Consider the following 25,540-nt stretch of genomic DNA (forward strand, 5'->3'; position numbering starts at 1 on the left):
ATGTTTTGACTGAACAATGAATCAGTTACTTTGAAAACTAAACTCTAAAGCTTTCTGAACTTCTGCATGTTAATATTTGAGACTGAAACCCTGTTTTGTTCTTATGCAGGAAGATATTAAGTCCCTTATTGCACATATAGTTGAAAACTTTTATAATGCACTTGAATCTATCGAATATGTTCAGACATTCAAGGGACTGAAGACAAAATACGAGCAAGAAAGAGACCGACAAAACCAGAAACTGAACAGGTGCGACCCAGTTTATGTATTCTGAGACTTACTGAATGCCATTGTGTCCCGTCTTCTTACTGCTGCCTGGTTTTTTCCTTTCCTAGAGGGCAGAAGCAGTAGAAGGCTGGGGCTGGGGTTGTTTTTCATTCTTGATGAAAACTTCTTCAGTTAGAGTAAACCCCCATCTGACTTTCCTTGTGGCCAACTGTAGTACAGTTCATATTTCTCAGTACATTAAATGTTACGTTCGGAAAACTCTCAGCTTATGAAGAGCAGAATCTTCTGTCATTCAGAGTTAGGATTCGGTCTGCCTTACTGTCAGCCAGGGTTTTGGTGAAGCTTACGTTGACGGTAGAACCGGGGACGGAGCTGGAGCGCCTTCTCAAACGCACTGAGTTCACTTTAAAGCCTCAGAAGCCATTTCTGATCCCTGGCTGAGTCTGAAACAGCAGGCGAAGCTTGAATCACTTCTCATGTGTCTCTTACAGTGTTCCATCTATATTGCGTAGCAATAGATTTCGCAGAGATGCAAGAGCCTTAGAGGAGGATGAAGAAATGTGGTTCAATGAAGATGAAGAGGAAGAAGGTGAAGCCGTTGTACCTCCGGTTGAGAAGTCAAAGCAGGAGGATGATTTTCCAGATAGCTATGAAAAATTTATGGAAACTAAAAAAGGTATTTACTCAGTTTCAGCTTGTCAGCACTGGACGTGCCCTATGGCAGACACGTGGAGTGCCATGTAAACAAGCCAGTTGCTCGTGCTCTGTATCGTAAGCAGGAGTAAGGGTATTCCATGTAATTAAGTAACGAATTCCTAACGTGTCTTTGCAAGCTAGTTTAGGATCAAAATAATGAGTTAAACTGCTCCAAGCGTGCATCTAATTTAAATGACACTGAAAAGCAAAACTTTACGTGTACTTGTGTGCGCTGAGTGAGCGATGTCCCCATGTGCACAGCATCTGTGCAGATCTCCATTTGAATGCTGGTGTGCTTAGCGTGAGGTCAGTAGGTGAGCTGTTGATTTAAACTGAATTTAAAAAAAAAAAAAAAAAGGCGGCTTTTGCCCTGTGATTCTGCTGTGATGTGGATTGTACTCCATGGTGTGCAGCTGATACTTAAGTATGAAAATGTTTGTCCCTCAGCTAAGGAGAGTGAAGACAAAGAGAATCTTCCAAAAAGGACTTCAGCTGGGGGATTCAAATTCACTTTTTCCCACTCAGCCAGCGCAGCCAATGGTGCAAACGGTGCAAACAGTAAATCCGTGGCAGCTCAGACGTCACCAGCAAGCTCCAACGGCTCCTCTTCAAAGAACGCAACCCTGACCACAGCGGTGACAGCCACGAAGGTGGGAGGACTTGTACGAAAGCTGCTGTCCTCGCTTGGGACAGCGGAGCAGTGTAATGAGATTTTACCGGTTGTAATGCGGTAAGGTTAACATTAGCCGCTAGGCAGGGTGTCTTATTTACATATAAATTCACCCAAAGCCCTGTCTAGTTAAACCCCTACTAGTTTCGGGGAAGGTTTAAGGAAGTATTAGGTGGGACTGGAGTCTGTTGGTAATCTGGTGGGCACAGTTAAATCGTGCATCTTCTGCCTAATTTAACTGTTCCCACTCCTCAGCTTTAACTGTCCGGTTGCTGCTGTATGTGTTATACATATGAGATTGTTTTTTTCTAAATTATGTTAGTGCCCCCCCCCATCAAGGAATTAATAAGTGTTTTTAAGCAGACGAAATACAGCAAGTGATACCTCCGTTACGTCTTACACAGTCGTGTATATTATTTTAACCTTTAGCCCGCAAGCTCCTGAGAGGCTACAGAAAAGTGTGGCAAAATTTTATTGCACACACCTAAGAGTTACCAGCAAAATGGATGTATAGTGTACACGTTGGATTTTGTGACTGTCCGCTTGGGAGCTTAAAAAGTGATTTTTAAGTAACTCTGAGGCCAGACCCAGAGGAGCAAGGAACTTCGGTACTTTTTTAACCTTGAGGTTCAAAAACAATCGCAAGACAAATGGATCTTTGAGTGACAAGGGCATCACCAAGAAACCTCCTGCAGGCTTGTGTGTCCTGGACAGGTTGGCTGGGGTTATGTACTAAAATTTGCACATTCCTGGGTGGTTTTTTTCAATGTGAGATTTTTTTTTCTTTTTTTTTTTTCTTTTTTTTAATTTGGCAGGGAAGTCTAGTTGGCCTAGTGGATTATCCCGATGATGAAGATGATGATGAAGAGGAGGAGACATCTCCAAGGAAAAGACCTCGTCTGGGTTCATAAACGAAACCAAAACTTCGGAATAAAAACTTTTATTATGGGGTTTCAAATGCTGCAACTGTTTTAAGAGCTAAAAAGAATCTGATGCAGAAAGCTTTCTCCCATGAGTATATAAGATAATACAAGGAGTAGCAAAAGAAACTCAGTGTATCGGCTAGAAAGGGTTAGTTCTCTAAACACAAAGCTTCCAAGGAACTTAATATCTTTCTAGTTAAGTAAGGAGTCTGCCATTCAGGCTGTCAAAAAAATTAAAAATTAAAAAAAAAAAGTGGGTTGGTATTCACAGAACCTGGATGATGGCTTCTCAGCAAGGAAAGTCTCAGGTGTCGGGAGGGCAGGGGGAGGGAAAGGTATGGTAAACACTTTTTTAAAAATATTGCAGGGTTTCCCCAGTGTTTAACAGAACTAGGAAAAAGAAGAAATTCAAGCTTAAATTTTGAACCCAGTAATCTTAATTTTGTAATGGTGCTGTCAGTTGTGTTCTTTTAGCAATGCCTCTTTTAAAAAAAATTCAAGGGAAAACTAACTCTGTTTGCATAAGAACAATCCAGATTTTGGGACCATTTATTACCTATTAAATCGCATTTCTCATGGTTGGAGGGAGGGACACTGCAGTTATAGTGCATGTTGAGTTGTTTAAAACAGTTAAAAGTAAGTTTTAATTTGTATTTTTCGAGAGGAGAAAATGGAAGCTGGATTCAAAATGGATGGTTTTGGTTTTTCGATTAGACATCCAGTAGTACCTATGCCAAGGAACGATCGCTTCCAAAATACCTCCAGGAGCTGCTTGTGTCAAAGTGGTGCCGTACACGGCGCACCCAAGTAGCTGTCGGCTTCACCTTGTGGAAGACACCGATTTTTTAATCGCTTCCTGTGTTGTTAAATGAGCTGTCTCGGAGCAGCAAGCCATTTTCCTGTTTGCGAGTTTAAATCGCCTAATTGAGGTGGTAATAAGAAACACTAACAGGTTTTTCGTAAGCGATGAATTTAGCGGCGTTTTAACACCAAAGTCCCTTTGGACCAAGACGGAATTGTTACTAACAGAGCACCGGTCTTTGAGGCAGAATCAACAAGCAGCACCTGAATCTGGGTGTAATACGAAAGCTGCTTTTTTAAAAAATAAAAGCACATTCCACGTAGTAGGTAAGCAAACTGCGACAAAAATAGGCGAGTTGATGGCGAGTTGATAGTGGCAAACAGTCCAGGTTTTATTTTGAAGAGCAGCAAGTGAACTGTAAATATTTTAATGTTCGTTTGCCCATATGTGATCTGAGATCATGATGAAGTGAGAGGAAATTTCCCAACGACAATTAACGTGTCAGAAATGTTAAAATACGAAACCAGCTGCAATCCACCACATAGATCACTCTTGTAATATGTGTTATGGGTCCATTTCTCCTGGAATAGTTTAAACTGAAGCAGTTTCTCTGTTTTGGAGATTTTTGTAGTTAATTTTAATTTTAGCTATTGTTTGGAAAAAGATGGGCTGTCTGTGTAGATATGAAGTATAGTTTTTTCCATAAAACAGAAGTTTATTTTGTATTAAAAATACCACTGTACTTGTTTTACACCATTTGTATACATGTGGTGATATTAATGCTGAACTGTAAAATTCAGGAATTAAAATGTGACCCTGTAATTCCATAATTATTGCTTTTGTTTGGTTTGTTGTACACGGTAAGTTAACTCAGAATTTTAAATGTGGCCATTTTAGGGTATTTTTTAAGATTAGTTATCCATGCAGTTTTAAAAGTAACTCTATACCACTAGATGAAATCCCAAAGGGAACGTGCGAGTTCTTCCCGGCACGTAAGCTAGACACGAGCATTCTGACGGATGACGGTTGACGTGCGTGGACCTGGGGACAGTGGGGTTGCCCCTTGCGGGCTCCAGGCAACAAGAACGGGACTCCGTGCTTTTCACCTGTGCGATGAAACGCCCGGTCGGCTCCGAACGCAGAGGATCCGAGGAAGCGTCCGCCGGTAAAGCGTAGCTGCAGTCTCATTGCCGTGTGCTCGCTCTCCCGCTGACGATCGTCTGGTTTTCTTCTTGATGAGTCTTTTCTCTCCGTCGGTAACGATGATTAACTTCCTCCAGCGCGACACACGCCACTCCAGCAGCAGCAGCGTTACGCAGTGTGTGCCTTTACTAACCTGAGGCTGAAGAATTGCGTCAGCTGGTCTGCAGACCCACTCTGCCCTGGTTCTCTTTAACAGCCACCCAAAACAAGTCCGCTGAGGGTCTCCGACTGAAGCGTGTTAGTTCTTACTCTGTTCCCCACCACCCCAACTCTTCCCTGAAGTACTGGCAGGAGCTTTAAAAAAATCATTCAGACCAACATGAGGGTTTTTTACAGCAAAAACAAGAATGTCATGAATTTTTATAGTTACTAGAAAAAGACTGTGTAAAGTGGCATTAGATGTCCCGTTTAAAAAAGAAAACTCAAAATCCCTGTAGGAGGTGACACGCAGCACTCTGTTTAACCGGCTTTTGTCTGGGGCTGTCGGTGCTGCCTGGGTTCTGCCTGCGGGCAGCCGAGTTCCCCTGCCTGGGGTCCTCCACTACCAATCTTTTTGGAAAAGAACAGAACATCTGCCAACATGTATCAGTTATAAATGCTATTTTAATAAAAAGTTACATGAAACTTGCATTGGTTGGGTGGTTTCTTTTAATGCGAGTTACTGTTGCCGTCAGCTATGTAATGATGGTGCAAAGGGGAGCGTCTCTTCCCTGCTTCACTTCGAGTCTGTCAAAGCCAAACTGGTAAATAGGATTTTAAAAGATTCCTACTGTGAAACTACTGTCAATTGCTCGTGACATCCCCAGCTCTGCAACTAAAGCAATTATTTTTACTTGAAGTTGCATTTATAGCAAAATTGGACCTAAGGACTGGTAAACTGCCCCAGAAGTGTGTAAAACGATGTAATCCAGAGTTAGTATGTGAATGTCTCGACTCCAAGCTGCATTATTTTGCTGGAAAATAAGATCATGTTGCACTTCCTTGTGAAATTAGACTTTATTACATTGCACAGCTGAAAAATAGTAATTTGTTTATAATATTCTAATAAAAGGAACAAAGTTCTATAATTTTAAAAATAAAAAAGTTAAAATTTCTAACTCATTCAGAACTGTTCACATAGGAATTATTTTAACAGATCTCAATATCTGCGCTTGTTCTATATAATATCAAATGGCTGAGGCTGGTAGTTCAAAACATCGGTACGCTGCCGTGATGTTAAATGGCCTCACTGTGAACACGTTCCAGTGAAAGTCAGTCAGTTTCCAGCATTCTGGAAAACAAGTGTTCTTAGTGTGTATCAGTGTAATTTTAAGTATTTATATCTAAAGTACTGAGTTGCTTGTCTGAAAGTGCTATAAAACTAAGTGTAATATTGGAAAACAAATCCGTTCCATTATTATTTATATAATTTATTCTAAAAACATACTTATGCTCTTGGGTTCTGCAATGAGCTGCTTAAAATTACCGCTTATTAATAACTTCTTCTTTTAGTTTTTCTGCAAGCATTTTCCTCTTCTGTAGTAGTTTTTGCTTCTCTTCTGACATTTCCTGAAAACAAAGTGAAAAAACAGTGTGATAAACTGCATGGCTTCCAACGCTAACCATAAGCAAACGCGTGGGCCAGGTCAGGTAGCCCATACACAGGAGCAGCGAGTAACATCACTTGCAAACGTGAGGCTGCAGCAGCAGGCCTTCAAACTCACTTGCTAGCCAGAACGATTTAAAAAAAATACTATTCCATTTCTTGAGAAGTGGATCCCAGGATGTGGACGACTGGCTCTTCACATCAATCCGCCTTTTTTTCCGCTGCGCTCTACCAATCTCTGAGAGGACTAACCTCAGATTCAGCTGGTGCTGCTTAGTTGTCCTGGAAGTTCCCCAGTCAACAGTATTTTGGGCATGTTCTGAGCGTAATAAAATGCTCAGCAACCCTGAAAAATACCTGAGGCACTAAAAGGGCTCTGGTCTTAAGTAGATACTCTGTAGAGAAGAGGAGTGATTTTTTTTTTTTAAATATAACTGTTACCACATTGTTTTCTGTGGGTTTTAAGGTCTTCTAAATTTGTGCTGAGAGTTTTCAAGCATTTATTTTCATATAAATGTAGATTAGACCTATTTGTGGCAAATGCTTTAAGTCACATTAATGATAACAATGATTAACAAAAAAAAGTTTGGGTTTTTTTTTCTGATAAAGAACCATATACTGGTAGAGCTTTATCCTATCATAGGATTCGGGGTTTTTTTAGTCCATACTTTCTTTCCCTCATAGGATTTACTTCTTTTTTTTCCCCAAACTAGATTTTCTGTCATCCCCATGGTGCACGGATTTTTGTGATTTTTAGCACTTGTTTTAAGTCAAGGGATGTATCGGTTAATTCACTAAGTAACTTCACGCACGTCTCTGAACAGAGAACAACCTTTGGACAAAAAAAAGACCTTTTTTGTCCGGCTGTACCTCTTCTAGTAATGCACCCTTCCTGTTCTGTCCTATGCTTCCAACCCTCCCACAGGCTTGTTTTTTTCTCTCTAGACGACAGCAGCATCCATCCTTCGGAGTGCCTTGTCTTTCTGAACTGTATCATCATCATGTCGCTTCTATTCTAGCGGCGGATGGACAGAAATCAAGGATTTCTTCATTTGAAATAGGCATAAAACTCTCAAAAGAGATCAAAAGAACACAGCAAATTTGTCACCTCTGTAAAATAAGGCTTTGCAGAAGAAAAATGTTTGTCCCATTTCAGCTGGGAAAAAAAATTCCCAGGGATTTAAGGCAGCCCAAACAGTAGGTCACAGATTAGGAGAAAACGAGCATTTTAGCCGTTCATAAACTTAAATTAATCATGAGGATTTGATGATACTGAAGCAAAACAATGCTAACTTAATCACTAAAACTTCTAGCCTGTAAGCTTCTGCAAAAACAGTAACTTGAAAATGCCCCTCTACTTCCCCCACTTGTTGCTTTGATCCTGCTACGATACTCAGCAGCGACATTTACATCTTCACCGAAATCATCTGTTTTTTATAAAGTGGTCAGGATGATTAAAATGTTTGAATCCTTCACCTCTGGAGGAGATGATTCCTCTTCTTTCTTGTCAGTGTTTGTTGGTAACAGCACGTTATTTCTTGACTCCTTCTTTGTAGCCATCAGCATATCCCGTTTTTTCTTTAGGTAGTCCTCTCGTTGCTTCAGCTGCTGTTCTTCAAGTTCTGATAAATTCTGGAAATTTTTTTAATACATTTTGAAATTAATTTTTGGTACGCATGTTATGTATTTGTGAGATAAAAGCATTTACATCATAGTTGCCTCCAAAATTACTAGCTGAAAAAAAATCCAAGTTGAAGTTTCAAGCCAGAGCTGTCTACTAAGAAATTACCACAGGACAAAGGCTGAATACTGAATTCTATTCTAAAACTAGAATGATGACCTGAACTTTATGCAAATTAAACTGGTGAATACCATAAAACAGTGTTTGCATGCTGGTTTAAAAAAAAAAAAAAGCCCAAACCAAAACCACCTGATTACAATAATAGAAACAATATATTTAAATGTAATACTGTCTTAAATATATATTCTAAATGTAATCCTGTCTTCTTGCGTTCTAGTTCTATGTTTGGGGTTTTTTCTTGTTTGTTTGTTTTAAACTTACAGGTCCTTTCGTCCCAGCTTTTTGCGCTGCGTTTTCTGAACGTTTTCCAGCTGACCTTTTCTTAATGTCTTCTTTCCCTTCGGTACAAGAGGGCTGAGGTAAGCTTTCTGTTCCTTTTTGTAATGGGCGCACTGGTTTTAAGTCTTCCCTCGCAGATTTCCGAGATTCCTCTAAGCAGTAATTTTACATAGAAAACAATTAGAAAGAATAGAAATATATCAAATAAAAAATAAATTGCTGTTTCTTTCAATATCCAGATGTCTTTTGTGATGAAGCGGAAAACTTTAAAAAAAAAAAAAAAATCGTATTTCCCCCCTTCTTGTTAATAAAACTTTTTCAAAAAACACAGATACTGTATTTGCACTATGAAAGCAATTAAATAATGCTTTACATCTACTGCAATGAATTCTAAATCGTCAAATGCTTGGAATGTAATTTCATATTCAGTGTTGCCATAGTCGGTTCATATTGAGATTGTACTTTCAATTTCTGCCTCGGCGAGCCAAAGTGCACTTTGGCCAACTCTAAGTACAAGCGTACTGGTTCAGCTTCAGAGAAAAGAATCAGACAACCCTGTATTTAAGTGCACTTGTACGGGAGGGGGGGAAGCGAGGCTCAAGAGGTGCAAAGCATTACACTGACACAGCTCAGCTACCCCCCGTCAGCACAAACCTTGCCCCAGCATGAGGATACAGTGGGAACCCACCAGGGCTCTGACCCTGGCAGGGCTCGGGGCCCCGGACGGGCTGGCTGGTGGGTGCCCGGGAGCTCTGAGCAGCCACGGGGAAAACAAGGCTCGGGCAGCTTCTGGTGTCTTCCACTCCCTATCAAGTCCCTCACCTTGCGCAAGACAACAGTCCTGCACAATACCCTGTTCACCCCTTGCTTTTTTTCTTGGACAAATGCCGCCTGTGCTGACAAAGAAAAATAACCCTCTACGGATGCCAGCTGCGCCTTTCCTATCTCTGCAGACACCAAGGTTAGTTTTGCCTGGCATCCCGCTGAACTCCATGGTGTCTGAGCTGGCATCACGGTTACTGATGTCGGAGTCAAAGCCTCTCCAGTCACCGCACTGTAGAGCGGGGTGTATTTTCAGAACTTTACTAAGACTCCTCTTGGCTTGACCTACAACTACTCCCGAGTAAGGCAAGTTGCTGCTCCTACTATACTTTTATTAAAAATGAAGAGGCTTTTGACTGTTTTAAAAGATGCCTGAAAATATCCATATGGATGCAAGAATACAGATAGCAAAACACAAATTTTATTGTGTTCAGTCAGTTTGAGTCTATCCATAATATCTGAGTTGATACACGTAACTGAATGTAGCTGATCATAATTCTGCAGTGCTGGACTGTGGATTTTTGCTGTGATGCTGAGCAATGAGTATTTGCATGAGTATTGAGGTACAAGTACTCTCCTTGGTCTCTACCGGACAGATGGCAAAGCTAGCTCCAGTGAAGCTAGTGAAGCCGGTAACACCATTCAATTGTTTCTTTAAGTTACAGCAAGTAATATGCATTTAGCTCCGCAACATTGCCGCTTTCTTTAGTAGAGAAAATTACAAGACGTATAATTGTGAAAAGGTAGGGAGAAAAGCAAAGGAGAGAAAATGTTATTCAAAGTATGGAAAACAAACGAGGACAGAAATGTAAAACAAAGGTCAAGTTGAAGAATTTGCATTTCATTGAAATACGACTGCTGGAAGTCTTGAGGCTCCAAAGAGTATCTTTTTGTGATGGACAAAAGTTCTTAGAGGCGCTGTGAGAAGTCAGAGTTAAAGTTGCTAGAAAAAATCCTCATGCTATAGCTGTCCTACTAAAAGGCGGGGGGGGAAGCAAAAACCACACACTGCATGCCAGATACCTACCATCACTAACATGATGATTAAGGAAAGCTACTTACCAGAAAGCAGTTCTTTGAAATGTGTTGTGTGTATGTAAATTTACACTGTTGCTGTCCATATCGCAAACACTCAAGCTGGAGATGTTTGTGTCTTAGCAGTACCTGCAGATGTGATCATAGGACCCTCAGTGTCACTTAACCCACGAACCTGAAAAGATACTGAGAAGAGAAGGGAAGGAGGGTGGATAGTGAACGTACAAATAGACAATGCAGCTCAAAGAATTACAGTTACTGGTAAGTAACATTTTTTCTCCTTTGAGAACTTGTCTACATGTACATTCACACTGTGGGTGACTAAGCAACATTCTTTTTCATGTGGACAATTACTTCAGAATCTTCTCAAAATACAAGCACCCGGGACCACTCCAGCAGACGCTGCGTCCTTCTTATCCGTGCGATACATGCAGCTCGGTGCGAACACGAGTGCCACTTTTGAAATAGCTGCCCGGCAGGTATCCGGAAAGGGAAGTGTTCTCCAAGAATGCTGGGAAGATCATCTGCACTCCAAGGTGTTAAGCATGACCTTTACTATGAAATTCCCCCTTCTGATCTCTCCCTAATGCAACAAGTTGGGTGGTCAAAGTACAGGAGGAATGATTTTGCAAGCTCTATTCTGTAAACTGCGAGGGGCTCACCAAGGTGAAATTAAGAAAATTAAGGCAACTACCATTAAACTTGAGTTCATTATACACTGGGAAACTTTAAGGGGTCCCCCAACTGAAATCCTGGGTCTCAAGGTGAAGGGGAAATAGCAAAAGATAATAGAACGGCTATGTATCTGAAGGAAGAGAAATGTATGCCAGACTGGAGGGAATGAAAAGCAAAGGAAAAAAAGTTCTTCCTTTTCCTGACTCCGAGAACTGGTTCATGCAAGGGCCATGCTGCTGAGGCAGCTGATACTCCCTAGGTACGGGATTCCTCCCCACGCTCGGGTCAAGAAAGGCGAGCTGTCCTGTTCTTCAGTAACACAACCCTACGAGAGAGAACACGGAGCCAGGATCTGAGCACAGGTCTGGTGGGCTGTGAGGCTCAGAGACCGACCGAGGTGGAGAAGAGCAGCTCTTCTGCCACCCTAGAGGGGCACAAACTGTGAGTGAAAAGTTCTTGCTGTTTCTGTTCCCAGAGTTGTATCTGGCACCAAGAGGAAGCAAGTCAAGCAGAGGATATGATCCCATTATCCGAGATGAACCTTTTGTTGGGAACCCATGTTTTGGAAGCAGGCAATAACAGACTGGTCTGGAGGCTGGTCCTCAGTTCTGTGTGAGAAAGCGGTCTGGAAGAAGATGATTCCCAGTACAGATTCTTCTTGATTTTTGCCACCAGTACCCAAACCCACTTTTCTAAAAGGTGATACCAGAGGATAAACTGTGACAAACTTTCTCAGTAGCCTCTTCGGACAGCTATGCTGCCACAAGATGCCAGTTCTACAAGGATGAAGAAGATTTCCAAGGAGCTCAACTTCTTGTAGACCTGTCTCTTCTCTGGCATTTAAAGAGCATGGGAATGCTCAGCACCAGCTGAGCAGGCACTGGGACAGCACAGAAGAAGGGCCGCACTCAGTGCCGAGAAGTCTTGGCTCCTGAGCTCCAAGATCTCCTGTCTCTCAAGCACAGGACCAAGTCCTGCAGCCAGAGTGTTTGCTAGGAATGTGCCTTCCTCCTGAAAGAGGAAAGCAGCCACTGCAGGATAGACGTAGTTTAGTGTTGCCGTTGCAAGGTGGCACAACTATGCAAAAATTAGGAGGAGTAAAAGCAGGCTGGGAGAAGAGTGTGAGTATACCTGCAGGCCTTCGGCATACTTCCAAGGGTGAAGGGAGAGAAGAAGAGTTCAAATGAACGTAATAAAACCTCAGCAGAAGAACAGAAGGGATAAAAGGGGGAATAAAAAAAAAAGATATTTAAAAGGTCAGTGACACAATTTATTCTTTAAGTTTCCTAATGTGAAAGACACTAGCTCAGTTTAAAAGAACAGAGGGTCCTACAACCACTTCATCTGTTAATGGCCATCAAGTGAAAAAGCAAGGAGCAAGTATGCCCCAAAGGTACTACCAAGGCTAAAAGTATCCAGCTCAAGTGTCTGTGATGTGAAAGCTTCCAGCGTGAATGCATACAAAAAAAAGTACGAGACACAGGAAAAATGTAACTAAAGACAGCGCAGACTATTATTTCCCAAAGTTGGAATTATGTTCTTGGAAGTGACGTTAGAATATTAAGTTACAAATTTTTCACAAATTCGTAAAAGAGCAAATCCCACAGAGGTGCAACCTGTTTTTGAAGATCACCTATGTATACCAATATCCATAGATACGTGTGTGTATATACATACATACCTATGTGTGTGCGCGCGCATGTATACACACATATACATACACACATAAATATGCTTCTAATCACCTAAGAATTTTCCTGCTTTCCTGAACAGGTCAGCACCCTTGTGCTTTAGCTGCAACACAAACATACCAACAGCACCTCCACCACAACCTGTGATTCCTTTTTTTCTCCTCCCTGTAAAAGCACTGGCTTGGTCATGCTCTCCAGTAAATAATCATCTACAAAACAATTCAGACAATTTTCACTACATAACTTGGCTAAGTTCAAGACTACTTAAAAGAGTTCTCCTTGGTATTGTAAGTTGGTAAGTGTCATACCCACTCAAAACCAAAAATGTAAAGTTGAAAAGGTTAAAATGAGTAACAAAAATCTGAACCAAAGGCAAAAAGATTCAGTTTGGTGATCTGACAATTCGGCTTGAATGAATCTTAACAGTTTAAAAGTTGGTTCCTTCATAAATATTTGATTGCTATCAAGAAAGTGTTGTACAATTATAAATTAAATCTATAATGGCCACACACAGGGAGAGAAAGCATAACTTTTTAAGTAAATGATTCATAGTTGCTTACAGGGAACATACAGTCCTTAACAGTAATGGCAGCAGAAGCACAGTAAATGGAAAGATGAAAACTGCTGTTAGACTCCTGTATTTCTCCTCCAATTGGTGATGACTTACAACATCGATGAACAATAAAACAACTCAGGTTGGAAGGCATTTCTGCAGGCCACCTAGTGCAAATACCCTGCTCAAAGGCAGGGCTAACTCCAAAGCTAGGATGATTTACTCGCAGCCTTATCCAGCCAAGTTCTTAAAATCTTGATATGAGTGGACTCTTCAACAATTTGAAAATAGTATCATATTGCACACTCAGCATTGCACTTTTCCATAAAATTACCTAATGGAAATTTTGGAGTTTCTTCAGAACCATCAGCTCCCTCAGTGGATTCCTTAACTTTTACAGCTTCTCTCGAATCTCCTGGAAAACTGCAGGTAACATCTGGTGATTTACGTTTACCACACGCCTTAAATTAAAAAACAAACAAACAAAGGTTGTTAGTATCCAAATTTCGTGGCACTGTACTTCAGGCTTTAAACTGTCAGCACAAAGAAAGCTCCCAAAACAACTTTCAGTTAAAAGTGTTGTTTACACTACGTACTGCATTGTCAAAGCGAACAAAAGCAAACTACTCACTTTATTTTACTAATAGGAAGATTCTTACTGGCTTATAGTCATAACTCAGCATTTTTTATTTTAGTTCAAAACCTGTTCCCTAATCAACAATCAGAATTTAGAAGATGAGGTAAATTGGTATTTTGTTTCCCAGCTACAAATAGCTAACATAGGGGGGTTTTTTGCCACACTTTGCCTGTGACTTTCAAGCAGACCTCTGTCCACCAGAAAAATACAATACAATACGAGAACCAGGAACATATACCGAAGTTACCACAGAAACGAAGAAATAATCAGCTAAATGGAAACAACAGGTCGGGATAATCTCTGACACTATTGTTTCACTTCTACACTTGTCTGGGAAATCTTGACAACGCAACCCACCTCTCAAAATAGTAAAGCCAGCTGGGATTTGCCCAGAAAATGTCTACGCTGTTCATCAACCATCTAATTCATGTCAGACCCCCGCCAGCATTCATCAAAATATTATTTTGTATTAAAACATTCTCTAACAAAAACATATTATTGAACAATAACTATCACCTTCTCTGTCCAGGTGAACTTGACTGGGGCCTCTATAATCTGGCTTGTTTATATTGCAATTCTTGGCTGGTCTATAAAGATTTGGGTAAGCCTGCATCTTACTACAACTTGAATTCTTAAAATGAGCCAAAGCTTGAGTTTCCAGGTATTTTGTAAGAAATTCAGTCGAACGGGTGACTCATTTCCTGGAATCTATCATTGTAATACGGGAAAGAAGAATTTTGTCACCACTTTTCTACAGTGTCAGACACTGGGAGAACATCCCAACTGTTTAGGACTTGCATTCAATAGCACAGCTATCATCTGCACCTATCATGGGTTTGAACTGGGGACTAGGACTGGAAATCAAGTGTGGACCTCTGTAGTAGCTACATTTGGTCTCCAGGCGGTCTCCTTTGTCAGTTCAGGCTGAAGAAACAGTGCTTTCTCTTTTCAAATTTAGTATGCTCAATTTCCTAACGACAGAAAAGAATAGAAGAGCGATTCCGCTCCCTTTTGAAACAGCCTACAATTCCAGCTATTTTTATATGTTTTCCCAGTGAAGGGGAGGTTTATTGCCACAATTCCACTGTAGTTGATTTCAATTTCAATTTGTTTCTCAGTTGCTGAACGATTGGCAATTTAGCCAGTCCCCGTTTACATTCAGTTACCTTTCTACATGGTTCACTTTGATGGACACCAAGCGATGGTCTAACTTGGAGAGGATTTCTGGTTCCTGGTGGTTAGCTTCTGCCAGTATTGTGCAGACTTAATGAATAACTATACTGTCTATGAAGTGATCCTTAAAATTCCTGAAGGATTATGAGTGCTGTAATCTCTAAGAAGCTTATACTTTGAAGTCTCTTTGATCTTGACAATATTAGTAATTCAGATGTTCTCTGGATCTGAAAGGTTGACATCCGTTACCAGGATTTTAGAATTCAGACACTGAAGAGGGGATATGCTTATCGTATAAGCTCTACCAAATGGCTGATGGTTAACGGTATCAAGTATAGCACTAGTGTCAACAATACCATCAAGAAAAACGTAAACAGAACAGACCTTGCAAAAAGAAGTGTAAGAAAGACCTTCCTGACAGACCTTTTGTTTGCTTAGGATGGTACACATTGCCTTAAAGTGATACAGTCGACACCCAGGACAGGAATATCAGAGTATTTCTTAATCATCAACATAACTCATCTGGAAAGGTAAGATACTCACTTCTTCAGTCCTCTTTCTTTCTTGCTCTATTTCATATTCTTCCTTAGATTTTCTGTAACACAAAACACAAGTAAATACTCAAAACTTCTTTAGTATTAGTGACTTCTAGGTAAATTTAGCACTGCTTAAATATTTGAGAACTATCAAAACAATTACAAGATAATATGGATTTGTTAGTGTCCAAAATAATTCCACGACTTAAATGAAAATGCACTCTTAATAAAAATAAATAATTACGATAAACACACAGAACCTACCTTCCTCAGTCTACCTTTCCTTGTGCAAAAGTAATTGCATAAGAACTTCCAGGGCTTATCTATCCCTTGTTTCATTTGCTCGTTTAAAGACAGGAAGGGAAGTATTTCCAGAATACAGAGGGAAAACAGCATAATTTAACATAACGTGAATGGATTAATCTGCTATGATTTAAGGTTATGTTTATATATACGTGAACTGGGAGTGGAGGAGAATCTATAGAAGTTGTATCAGTCCTCACACATCTTCTTAGATCATAGCAACAGTCATTGAACACAACTAAGAAGGAAGCTATAGAAAGGAATAAAGCCTACTACAAAAGCAGAATTTGCCTTTCCAAGGCTTTAATGTTTAGAGTGTTCCCTGAATGGATTACAGCTAGTATGCTCCTTTGTCCAGAGACATCTAACCCAGGTCTAACTTTAGTCTGCCTGGAGATTCAGGGGAGAATGGAAATGATGGGGCTTTTAAAGTTGTGCATCACCAAGACAGTTCATCATGGTGGAGCAGTTACCTCTCAGTCTTTAAATATTCCTGATCACACCCACCGTCTAGCACCATTCATTTTTTCTTAGGTAGGATTTTGACAAGAACATTCATGTCATCTGTAAGATGAAGGTAGTTTTCTGGAAAAGGCTGGAAGAGTTAGGTCCTACATACCTTTATTTTTTATTTTAAAATAATGTACGAAGTAGGACTGATTCATTTTTTACCTTAGAACCTCCCTTAGTATTTTCATTTCTTCTTGTTCAATTTCACTGAATACATCAGAACCCTCTGTCAAACAGTCAGGCAACACACCTATAAAAAAACATGGCAAAATTTATGCATTACTCTAAAGAAAATTATTTTGTACTCCATTTGGCATCATTCTTAGGCAGAAAGGAGAAAAAAAAAAAATCTTATTCTTCCTCTCTGTAACTGTTTCCAAAAAGATTCTAGATCCTGGGCATCAAGTTGCTAGTAGCAAAAAGGCAAAGATTTCTGAACTACAAAAGTTTTGACATCTAAGGGTAAAGCATAAGCCATACTATGCATTGACCATTATATGGCATTTCCTATAGACTGAAATCCAGCCATGGCTAACTGAACCATTTTCAAATTTAGCTGTTACATGAAAGTTGAAATTCAAAAGTTGTTCTCTGAAAAAACATGCACGCAGTAAGGAGACAAAACAAAATGGTAAAACTAAAGACGTGGAAGGAAGGAGTGGGTAGATGAAAATCCTTTCAGAAACATCAACTCTATTTGAGCAGCAAAGTTGGGTGTCCATTATTTTCTCTTCTTTAAAGCATCCATGTATTAGCATGGTGAAGGCCGTTACGTCTACTTTCTATATGGATTTTTCATATGGAACTGTAGAGTGTGAATTGCAAAGCAAGCAGAGCAGATCATACATCATCGCTATGCAAGTAGCGTAATTCAAACTATCAATATTGTCATTGTTGATGAACTGATATAATTCCTTTAACACTCAAAATTATCACCAAAATTCTTTTACAAAAAACTAAGTCAAGTTTCACAGAAAAATCTAGACAAACAGAACTGAAAAATCTGTTAATTTAAAAAGGAATATAGACAGTTGTCACTGAGAATACAAGCCAAGGACTAAGTATTGAAATCCTAGTCCCAGTAAAATCAACTGAATGTTTTCCATTAACTTGACCTGGAACTGAATCAGTATTCTACACTCATTTATGAATGGATTACATAGTCATCAAAAGAACACTAAAAAGATGAAGAGAAGTGAAACCCCACATTTACCACTTCTTACCATTTCTTTCTTTAATGATTCTAATAGCTTGCAATTGCATTTCAATATTTTTCTGTACCATCATTTTTTTAAATAGTCTAAAATCTTCTGCTGCCAACACTGTTTGCAAAATGGCCTGTGGGAGGGAAGATATGCACACAATTAAAAACCCTAGAGAAATCATAACCATCTCGGTCTGCTTGAAATTATATTAAGATTTAAAGTCTGTGGAGCATGTTTTTAATAATTATATTTAATTCTCCTATCTGTCTATTTTTCCAGCCATACAAGTTGAGCTAGTAGTCAAGAAAAGAATGTGATGGTTTATGTCTTTAGATCAACATGTCTACAATAATATTATCACAAAACCTGGAGGGTTTCCCAGTGTAAGTTTACAACTGCAATTCATTTGACTTCCTGAGCCAACGCGTAAGCTTGAGTGAGGAACGTGCGCTCTGAAGAAGCTTGTTACACGTCTAGGAGGAGGTATGTCAACAAAGCCCAATTTAAACGGGCAGCAGAAGCTCCCACTCCTCTGCCCAATATACCCGAGACAATTCTGAAAGATATCTTTGAGCAGGTGAAGGGCTGCCTAACCATGCCTTGTCTTCTCAAGGCCAATGTTTGTCCTACAGATTTTACTGTTTTATTATAAAATCAGAGGAGAACATTTTTTATTTTACAGAATATGTCTATTGTTTTAATCTTTTAAGTTTGTCTGCTACTGTAACCGGACTAAAGACTAACATAAAGCTGACAAATATGCAAATAAAGGTGGCAGAAACACCCTAAGCTTAGAGGTTTGTTTTAGAAAATACAAAGCATAGAAGGTGAATCTCAAAAGGTGCCTGACACCACACAAATATCTGTCATTATTTTCAAGATGCGCATTTTTCTGATCGAAGTTCATAATATAAACAAACATATTATGTTTTAGAAAATTAGTTTTAACAAGAAAACTTTTCAAAGTTTCATCTCCACCCTGCTACACTAGTGAAAATATAAAGCTAAAAATTAAATCTATACATTCCTAAACAAAGGAAAATTTACCTGTGAAGTGTGTGTCTTTGCAAGAGGAGATGAAAAAGCTTCTTGAAATTTCTCTTCGTTAATTCCAACTTCTTTAAGATAGTCTTCTAATAATTTTTCAACCTGTAAGAAAGTATAAGCCTTCTAAGAGGTTTTTCCCTAAGAATCATACGAATTTTTTTCAGAATTGTATATTCTTTTCTGCTGACATTGTATTTTTTAAACTCAAAGGAAAATCATTGCAATAGTATAACTGATTTTTCTGATATGTCAGGCTTTATTTACTTTCACAAACTGTTCAAAATAAGCATTTTTATTGCTAAATTTGATTACTACTTAATTTAGCTTCTCCAATTTCCAAGAAACTCACTTCTCTACCTTTTCCCCAGACTCCTGGCTAGTATTCCTCATCATTTTTTGCCCTGTAGGTAAAAGGCTTTTTGCCAGTCTGTGTGCCTGAAACCCTTCAGGGTCAGAGCAAAAATGGATGTTGGTCTGTATTTATTCAATTGATGCTTTTTAACATCAAGTATTACCAAGCCTTGTTACGAAAAAAAAAAATTTAGAAATCTGCGTGCATTGGTTTATAGGTATTTTAAGCATGCTCCAAAAATCTCCTGTAGTTTTTTCTGATAACTGAAAGTTAATTCAAAAGATTTGACTCATTAGTGAACAAAATACAAGTCATACATGTTCTCAGACATCGTGCTGTTTGTCATTTCAACTTGACAGAAAATATGAACATTATCAAGCTTATAAGTACAGTATTTTAGCTAGCGGATAGATTAATTTTAATTAAAACTATGTAACACAGCATAAGAGATATGAATATGTGTTAAAGTTTCTTTTCTACATATCCGGTGTTTAAGCATAAAAATGCATATGACAACTATGACTGAAACGATTTCTAAATAACACTTATAACAGGTAATTTTAGAAAATTCTAAATAACCAAGATAACACAATTAGAAGTTCATCTAAATACTACTTTAACATTTTAAATTATAGAGCTTAGAACTTTACCACAAATAGTGAATAATGCTCACCAGAGCTTGGTACTCCTGATAAATTTCTGTATAAGATAACTTGCTTTCTTCTTCATCATCAAAAACTGGGGGGGGAGAACACAAAACATACACGCATTTTGGAACATACACACATTTTGGAGTTAGTGTACACACCACAAATTAACTTGTGCCTTAAAGAGAAAGATCAACCTTTATAAGGTAATATATTTAATCATATGAAAATATAGGCCATGATTGATAATAATAATGTATTTTTCCACACATTCAGGTACCTTTGGTAATTTAATGTAATTAAAGTTCATAATTTAATACTGGCAAAATGTATCTTCATAATAGAAGCAGATTCCTAAGCAAGTTGAGGATTCAGCAGATACGTACACTAAAAAGTAAGATTTAATATAAGTACTACCATATGAACTTGCGTAAGGTTGTTCGAAGATGGCAGATGACATACATAAAGCACGAAATTCTCTCCCTCCGTGTATTTACGTGGAGGATGTATTAATGACTTAAACCAAATTTTTTAAAGTGCCATTCAGTTAGCGAGAAGCTAAGGTGATGCCGGAAAATGAGACTCTGCCTGCATAAAAATAGATAACCCCAAAGAGGAAATCTGCTGCAGGTAAGTTATTTTTTAATTATATCTATCCTGATTTAGACAAAATGGTCATCTGTATAATATAGGCCATATTAGTCATATTCATGTAAGTTCATATTAAGAACTCTTAACTGGAAATATCACGTTATTGATCTCTACACTGCAGAACAGATGGAAGAAGCAGAAAATAAGAGAAACTGAAAACTAGGGTTTGGGTTTTCTTAATTTACATTTTCATCTTGTCAACAATGAACAGAGGTAACGTAAAACCTAGCAATTAAAGCAGAGGCTTAGAACTAAGACTTCCTCAATCCCCTTCAAGATTAGCCACTATCAAGTGGACAAGTCACTTCCCATGTGCATGCTTTGAAGTCACACGAAGAATGGGAGTTCTGCTTAAATTGGTGAATGAGTGTGATTTATTCTTCATATATATCTGACATCTCTGATGGAAGATGGTACTGATGCGCATAGAATTAGTGTAACTTTCACATAAATTTAGAGTGGCTTTTAGAAAGCATCACTTCCCAGCTGTGACAGCCTTGAGGCAATGTTGCTCTGAACCTTGATAAGGTGTGGTGCAAGGTGGCTGTTCCTAAAACAGAAAGTACTTGCATCACTTTCTAACAACTAACGGCAATGATAGTGCTGTAGATGCAATGATAGAAATCTAATCAAACAGTTCAGGCCCTCTAAATAAGCAGGGGAAACTTTTAAAAAAGACATAATCTGGAAAACCAACATTTGCTTTTGTTTCATTTTTGCACAAGGGAAAATTTTTTAGTGAAGGGATTTTAAAAAAAAAAAAGAAAAGAAAAGCTTTAAAAATATCTAGGAATAAATTCAAATGGTAGAAAAAGTAATATAAATCTTACTCCAAAAAAATTCAGCTCCTATGGCGACCACCATATTACCAAACCCAAGAGGGCGAAGACACTTAACTGCTTCTATTGTCTTCTGCATCTCCTCCCCTCTGGGGCATCTCCCTTACAGCTCTTGCCGACCCCAACCTTTGTCTTAGTTTCTCTGTTCCCTTCTACCTCCTACTGTTCCTTCCCACCCTGGGCACCCGCAGGAGGGGTGACACAGGGATGTCACTCCTCAGCCAGTGTCCATGCCAACAGCTAGCTTCACACTGCCAAGGGGATGCTTCCAAGTCCTCCTCCTCCTTCCAAAGCTGCAGGAGAACACGGAAAGCAGAGTGGAAAGCCTGCGCAAACTGCTCTCTGTTTTCAGGCTCCGAACAAAAAGACGATGAAGTTAAGTGCCAAGTAAAGCAAGCGGCAGTCAGCATCTCCTCTAAGTTAAGTGGCATTAAGGAGTACTTTGAATGGAGACCTTGGATTTTCTTGAGACAGGGCTCCTAAATCACGTAGTCATTATTTTCCTTAAGATTTTGCCACAGAGTCTTTGGTCGCCCGACAGGAACAAAGATCTGAAGAACGACTGTATCAAGATAAGCAAAGGGACCCAGATATCCTGGGAAACAAACTCATCCTTTTCCTGTTAAAATTGAAAATCTTTGCTAGGACCCCTCAAACGGGATGAGCCTTGAGTCAAGTTTGAGTTCTCCCTGCCATACTGAGCCAGTGACTCATCTGACCTCGCAGACAAGAGCCGGTAAGCAAACCTGAGGGAATTCTTCTCTTTCTCCCCCAGTCCCCACTGACTGGTGAAGCGGCTCTGTGCTGGGAAGAAAGGGAGTCACAGGCAACAATATCTGTTTATTCCTTTTGTACCTTATCTTTATCTTCTGGTGCTCAGAACTATTATCAAGCTTATCTATGTCCAAATGATGTTTCAATTAATACCTTGGAACATCTGAATAAAACTGAAAAGCTCTCTCACCTTAAATACATACCCATGGATTTAACTTCAGTTTCACAGCCACATAAAAGGAAATTAATCAAACCATGAGAAATTAATGAAGTCCCCAGAAAGAGGGGGAGAGAGAGAAAGCAAACAGTTCTCAACAGATAGAAAAACATTAGGATCATTTATAAGTTGAAGTACAAGGACTTGGCCTAAGTAACTACAGTTCCAAAATAAATTCCTTACATACCAATTACCAAAACTCAAATTCTATTTTTGAGAAATCACAAATTATTGTCAGTTAATCAAAATGTTGCTAATTTGCTTGCTCAGCCCATGACTAAATGTTTCGAGAACAAAAAGAATTCTGTCCTGACAGAATAGCTCAGTAAAAAAAACAGCAATGGAATCAGCACAGTACATTTATAGAAAGAAAAAGCAAATAGCACAGATATCTGCAACTAAAACTTCAAATTTCTTTAACTGTGCTTCTTAGCAACCCTAGCATTGCAGTAACACTTCTTTAGCCTTTTCTTTTTTCTCAGTAGCTTCTGAGAGTCGTCCAACAGCACTCTGTAGCACAAATGATACCCTGGAAGATCATTTACTGCACGTGCTTTCTCTACTTTGTTCCTCCAGTTTCTTATGTAGAAACAAACTGGCAGGAAGCGACCATTATATAAGCCTGCCTCACACTACATGGAAATTTACAGAGGTTCCATAAATCTTCTTACTGCCAGTAAATTCCCCTCAACCTTCTAAAGAGAGATCATTGCTCCAGAGAGGGATAATCAATTCCCCCGATTCCTAAACCTAGGCCCTGTGCATGATAATCAAAATGCTTGACCGACCTCAAGTTTAGGCAGACTTCCAAGAGAAAACTTCTAGCCTAGATTTCTCTATTGCTTTCTAGCTGTAAAGAGCCTAGCAGCTTTACCTTTCCCATTTCCCAGTGTACTAGGGAAAGGTGTATGTACTCACGATGATCTTGCCTCATGCAAAGCTCGGGAGGGGTAGAAACAATTCAGGGTAACTGAGAAGCAACTTGTTCAGAAGCTGTGATCTGAATCAGAGGTGCATCTGTTTCACTGAGCATGCAATAAAAATTCTTAATGGACCTTAAGAAGAACAACTGCACAACAAAAGACACGGCCAGCCCTGCTGAGGCCAACCAGTACAGAAGCTGTTCTGGAGCCCACAGCAGGATGGAGAGGAGGAAGGAGTAAGCACAAGCAGGTAGAATACATTAAGTAAGAACCATTCTACTTTGAGCTTGATGTTAGTAAGTCTCTAGAAATAAAATGTATTTGGAAGCCTTAGTTTCACGACTTCAGTATTTTAAAGTTAAAATTATTAATGAATCCTACGTCCTGCCAGGTGATACTAAAGGAACAGATTTTATTCATAGTAGCCACAGAAAGTCATCCTAAATTAGTCTACGGCAACATGCTTTAATACTTCTCACGTGTGATGTCTGCAGGCTGCAGAGCATCACGGGCCACCATGTTCTCAAACACGCTTTTTTTCCCAATAATCACAAAAGAAAGCTTCCTTTTTTCTAAAGGACTTAGGCAATGCTTTCAGACTTGCCCAAATTGTAATTATTTTGCTACCATAAGGATCCAGGTGTTTTTTGGCAGCATAAAATTTGTTCTGTAAGTAATGGAACTAATTTAGCCGAATCTCTACTGCAGAAAGTCTATTTCCTCCTTTCCTCACTACATATGCACACCTATATGGGTCTCCTCTGGCACCTTTACATAGAGCTACAGGTCTATCCCGGTCCCCCCTCTCACTGCCTATACTTCCAGTTTACCCAAACTATTCCATGATTCCCTCGGCTCTTTCTTGAGGAAGAAAAGAAAGTTTAACTAGAGTTGCTTCCAAGCTAAACTCATGCAGAGGACCGCCTACAAAACATAACTGATAACCGTTGACTTTTTAGCGCTGACTATCATTTTTGAGAGGTACTAACTTACCGTTTCTTATCTCCTAACTGCCAATGTTCACAAAATTGCAGGAATTTGGGCCTTCTACTCGTCTGTCCCGCTGGCCAGCTAGCTATTTTAATTGTACTGTCCAATTTCCTACGGAAAAACACCTGGCTATGGAAAAGTATTAAAGGCTCCAACTGTTTTCTAGGGTATTACGTGCAGCAGAGCGAAGAACTCGTTTAGGTGTCATACTGTAAGCTCATGCCATAATCCCCTGTGCGAGCCAACGAATGCAACCTGCCGTATCTTGAAAAATGGCTTGCTCAGGGGAGACCCACTTCCCGAGGGCGAGGCACCCCCTCCCTAAAAACGGTGCCAAAGCGCAGACTACGGCTACGCGAAGCCTGACGAGCCTTCAGCGGGGATCGCTCTCGAGCGGCGCCTGCGGGGACCGTCACGAACACCGCCCTGATGTGCCAAACGCTCGCTGCCCGCACAAAACCACGGCGCGCAGGGAGAGCCCTGACCGGTGCCTGCAGCGGCGGTGAGGGGCCGGCGCCTGGCGTGTCCCCCCGCCCCGGGGCCTCCCGGCGCCTTGCAGCCTCTCGGCCCCGCGCGTGTGCCCGTGCTGAGGCGGCCCGCCCCGTCCCGTCGCCCCGACCGGGCGGCGGTGGGCTGAGGGGGAACGGCCCCCAGCGCGGCCTGAGGGCAGCGGCGGGCGCGCATGCGCAGCAGCCCCGGGAAGGGGGGGACAGGCCCCCCGGCAGTGGCGGAGGAGGGTTTGGGGAACCTGCGCCTCCCCACCGCGGGGCCGAGAGGAGGCGGCCCCGGCCCTGCCCAGCCCCGCCGCTCACCCTCGCACTTCTGCTCCATGAATTCCAGGATGGGGATGGACCAGGCGGGCCCCCGCAGGAACCCGGCGATGGTGTCCACCACCCACTCCACATCGCCCTCCTCCTCTGCCGCCATCGCCGGGGCCGCCGCGGGAGGGACGGCCAACGGCGCAGCGGCGGGCGATTGGTGCGCCCGCCCGTCGCTATAGCAACCGGCGTCAGGGGGTGGGGGCGCGCGCGCATCACGTGTGCCCAGCACCGCCCGCGGGTGCCCCGTCCCGGCGGCCGTTCGCGGCGGAGGGCGGGCCGGCGGTTGCGAGCGGCGGCAGCGAGCGAGGGGACAAGGGCTGCCCTGGCGGTACGGCGTGTAACCAGATCATGGCCTTAAGGGAGCCGTGGCGCGGGTTACCCACCAGAAACGCGTAGGCATTAAAAGATACACTGGAAGTGAGGCCTGCTGGGCGGTAATCGTGTAGTGCGGCACCTCGCGCTGCCCAGCGAACCAACGGTACCTTTGCTGGCGCGAGGGCGTCCCGCGGTGGAGGACGGGCTCGCGAGGGCGGTGCCTGTGAGTGCCCTCGGAGTGCAGCGGGGGTGATGGAGCCCTACGGAGGTAACGGGCCTGAGCGGGGGTAGGCCCCGTGCGCAGGAGGGCGATGGTCAGCTGGCCAGCATCCCCCGCGGCCTGATAGCCTGCGCTCGATAGTTCCGAAAACCCAAGAAACCCGTAACTAATTACAATGCTCGTTACGTACCGATTTCAAGGTGAGAGTAACCGGGCTCGGGAACAGGTTGCCCAGCCAGGCTGCGGCTGCCCTGTCTTTGGGGATAATGGGCATGTGATGGGACGAGGCCCTGAAAAACCTCGTCTAAGACGGCCCTATGCCCTCCAGAGATCCCCAATTATTTAATAATTATTCTGTCAATCACAATTTTACAGTACAATAAAGGTTTGGCTTATATATTTGGTTTATATAACAAC

General features: G+C 41.1%; 2 protein-coding genes across 7 annotated transcripts in view; one reads left to right on the forward strand and one right to left on the reverse strand.

The window, feature by feature from the left end:
* The window catches only part of PPP4R3B (protein phosphatase 4 regulatory subunit 3B), a 25,302-nt gene extending 21,153 nt beyond the window's left edge, over positions 1 to 4,149 (forward strand). For 2 of the 5 annotated variants that reach the window (XM_075147789.1, XM_075147793.1), the window contains 4 exons: positions 110 to 249; positions 720 to 904; positions 1,372 to 1,574; positions 2,410 to 4,149. In XM_075147789.1, the coding sequence (XP_075003890.1) occupies positions 110 to 249; positions 720 to 904; positions 1,372 to 1,574; positions 2,410 to 2,505 (624 nt within the window). In that variant the 3' untranslated portion in view covers positions 2,506 to 4,149. Of the gene's footprint in view, positions 1 to 109; positions 250 to 719; positions 905 to 1,371; positions 1,655 to 2,409 lie in introns of all 5 variants that reach the window. The other 3 variants (XM_075147790.1, XM_075147792.1, XM_075147791.1) reach the window with 3 other exon arrangements.
* CFAP36 (cilia and flagella associated protein 36) lies at positions 2,371 to 24,777 on the reverse strand. 2 transcript variants are annotated; one of them, XM_075147797.1, is made up of 11 exons: positions 24,580 to 24,777; positions 19,400 to 19,464; positions 18,375 to 18,476; positions 17,346 to 17,460; positions 16,285 to 16,372; positions 15,317 to 15,368; positions 13,298 to 13,424; positions 8,170 to 8,339; positions 7,584 to 7,739; positions 5,949 to 6,070; positions 2,371 to 5,475 (listed from the first exon to the last, which is right to left on the reverse strand). In XM_075147797.1, the coding sequence occupies exons 1-10, from the start codon at positions 24,692 to 24,694 to the stop codon at positions 5,984 to 5,986; spliced, it is 1,077 nt and encodes a 358-aa protein (XP_075003898.1). In that variant the 5' UTR covers positions 24,695 to 24,777; the 3' UTR covers positions 2,371 to 5,475; positions 5,949 to 5,983. The 2 variants fall into 2 exon arrangements, with proteins under 2 accessions (XP_075003898.1, XP_075003897.1); XM_075147796.1 differs by lacking the exon at positions 2,371 to 5,475 and having other exon boundaries at positions 5,911 to 6,070.
* Positions 24,778 to 25,540: the final 763 nt, after the last annotated feature.

This window comes from Calonectris borealis, chromosome 3 (assembly GCF_964195595.1).
Source record: "Calonectris borealis chromosome 3, bCalBor7.hap1.2, whole genome shotgun sequence".
Classification (NCBI taxonomy): domain Eukaryota; kingdom Metazoa; phylum Chordata; class Aves; order Procellariiformes; family Procellariidae; genus Calonectris; species Calonectris borealis.

Coding starts and splice junctions, on each gene's coding strand:
- CFAP36 (XM_075147797.1), bottom strand. CDS start 24,694: ATGGCGGCAGAGGAGGAGGGCGATGTGGAGTGGGTGGTGGACACCATC. Junction 18,477..19,399: donor ATCAGGAGTACCAAGCTCTG/GTGAGCATTATT, acceptor ACTTTCTTACAG/GTTGAAAAATTATTAGAAGA. Junction 17,461..18,374: donor CAAAGACACACACTTCACAG/GTAAATTTTCCT, acceptor TCCCTCCCACAG/GCCATTTTGCAAACAGTGTT.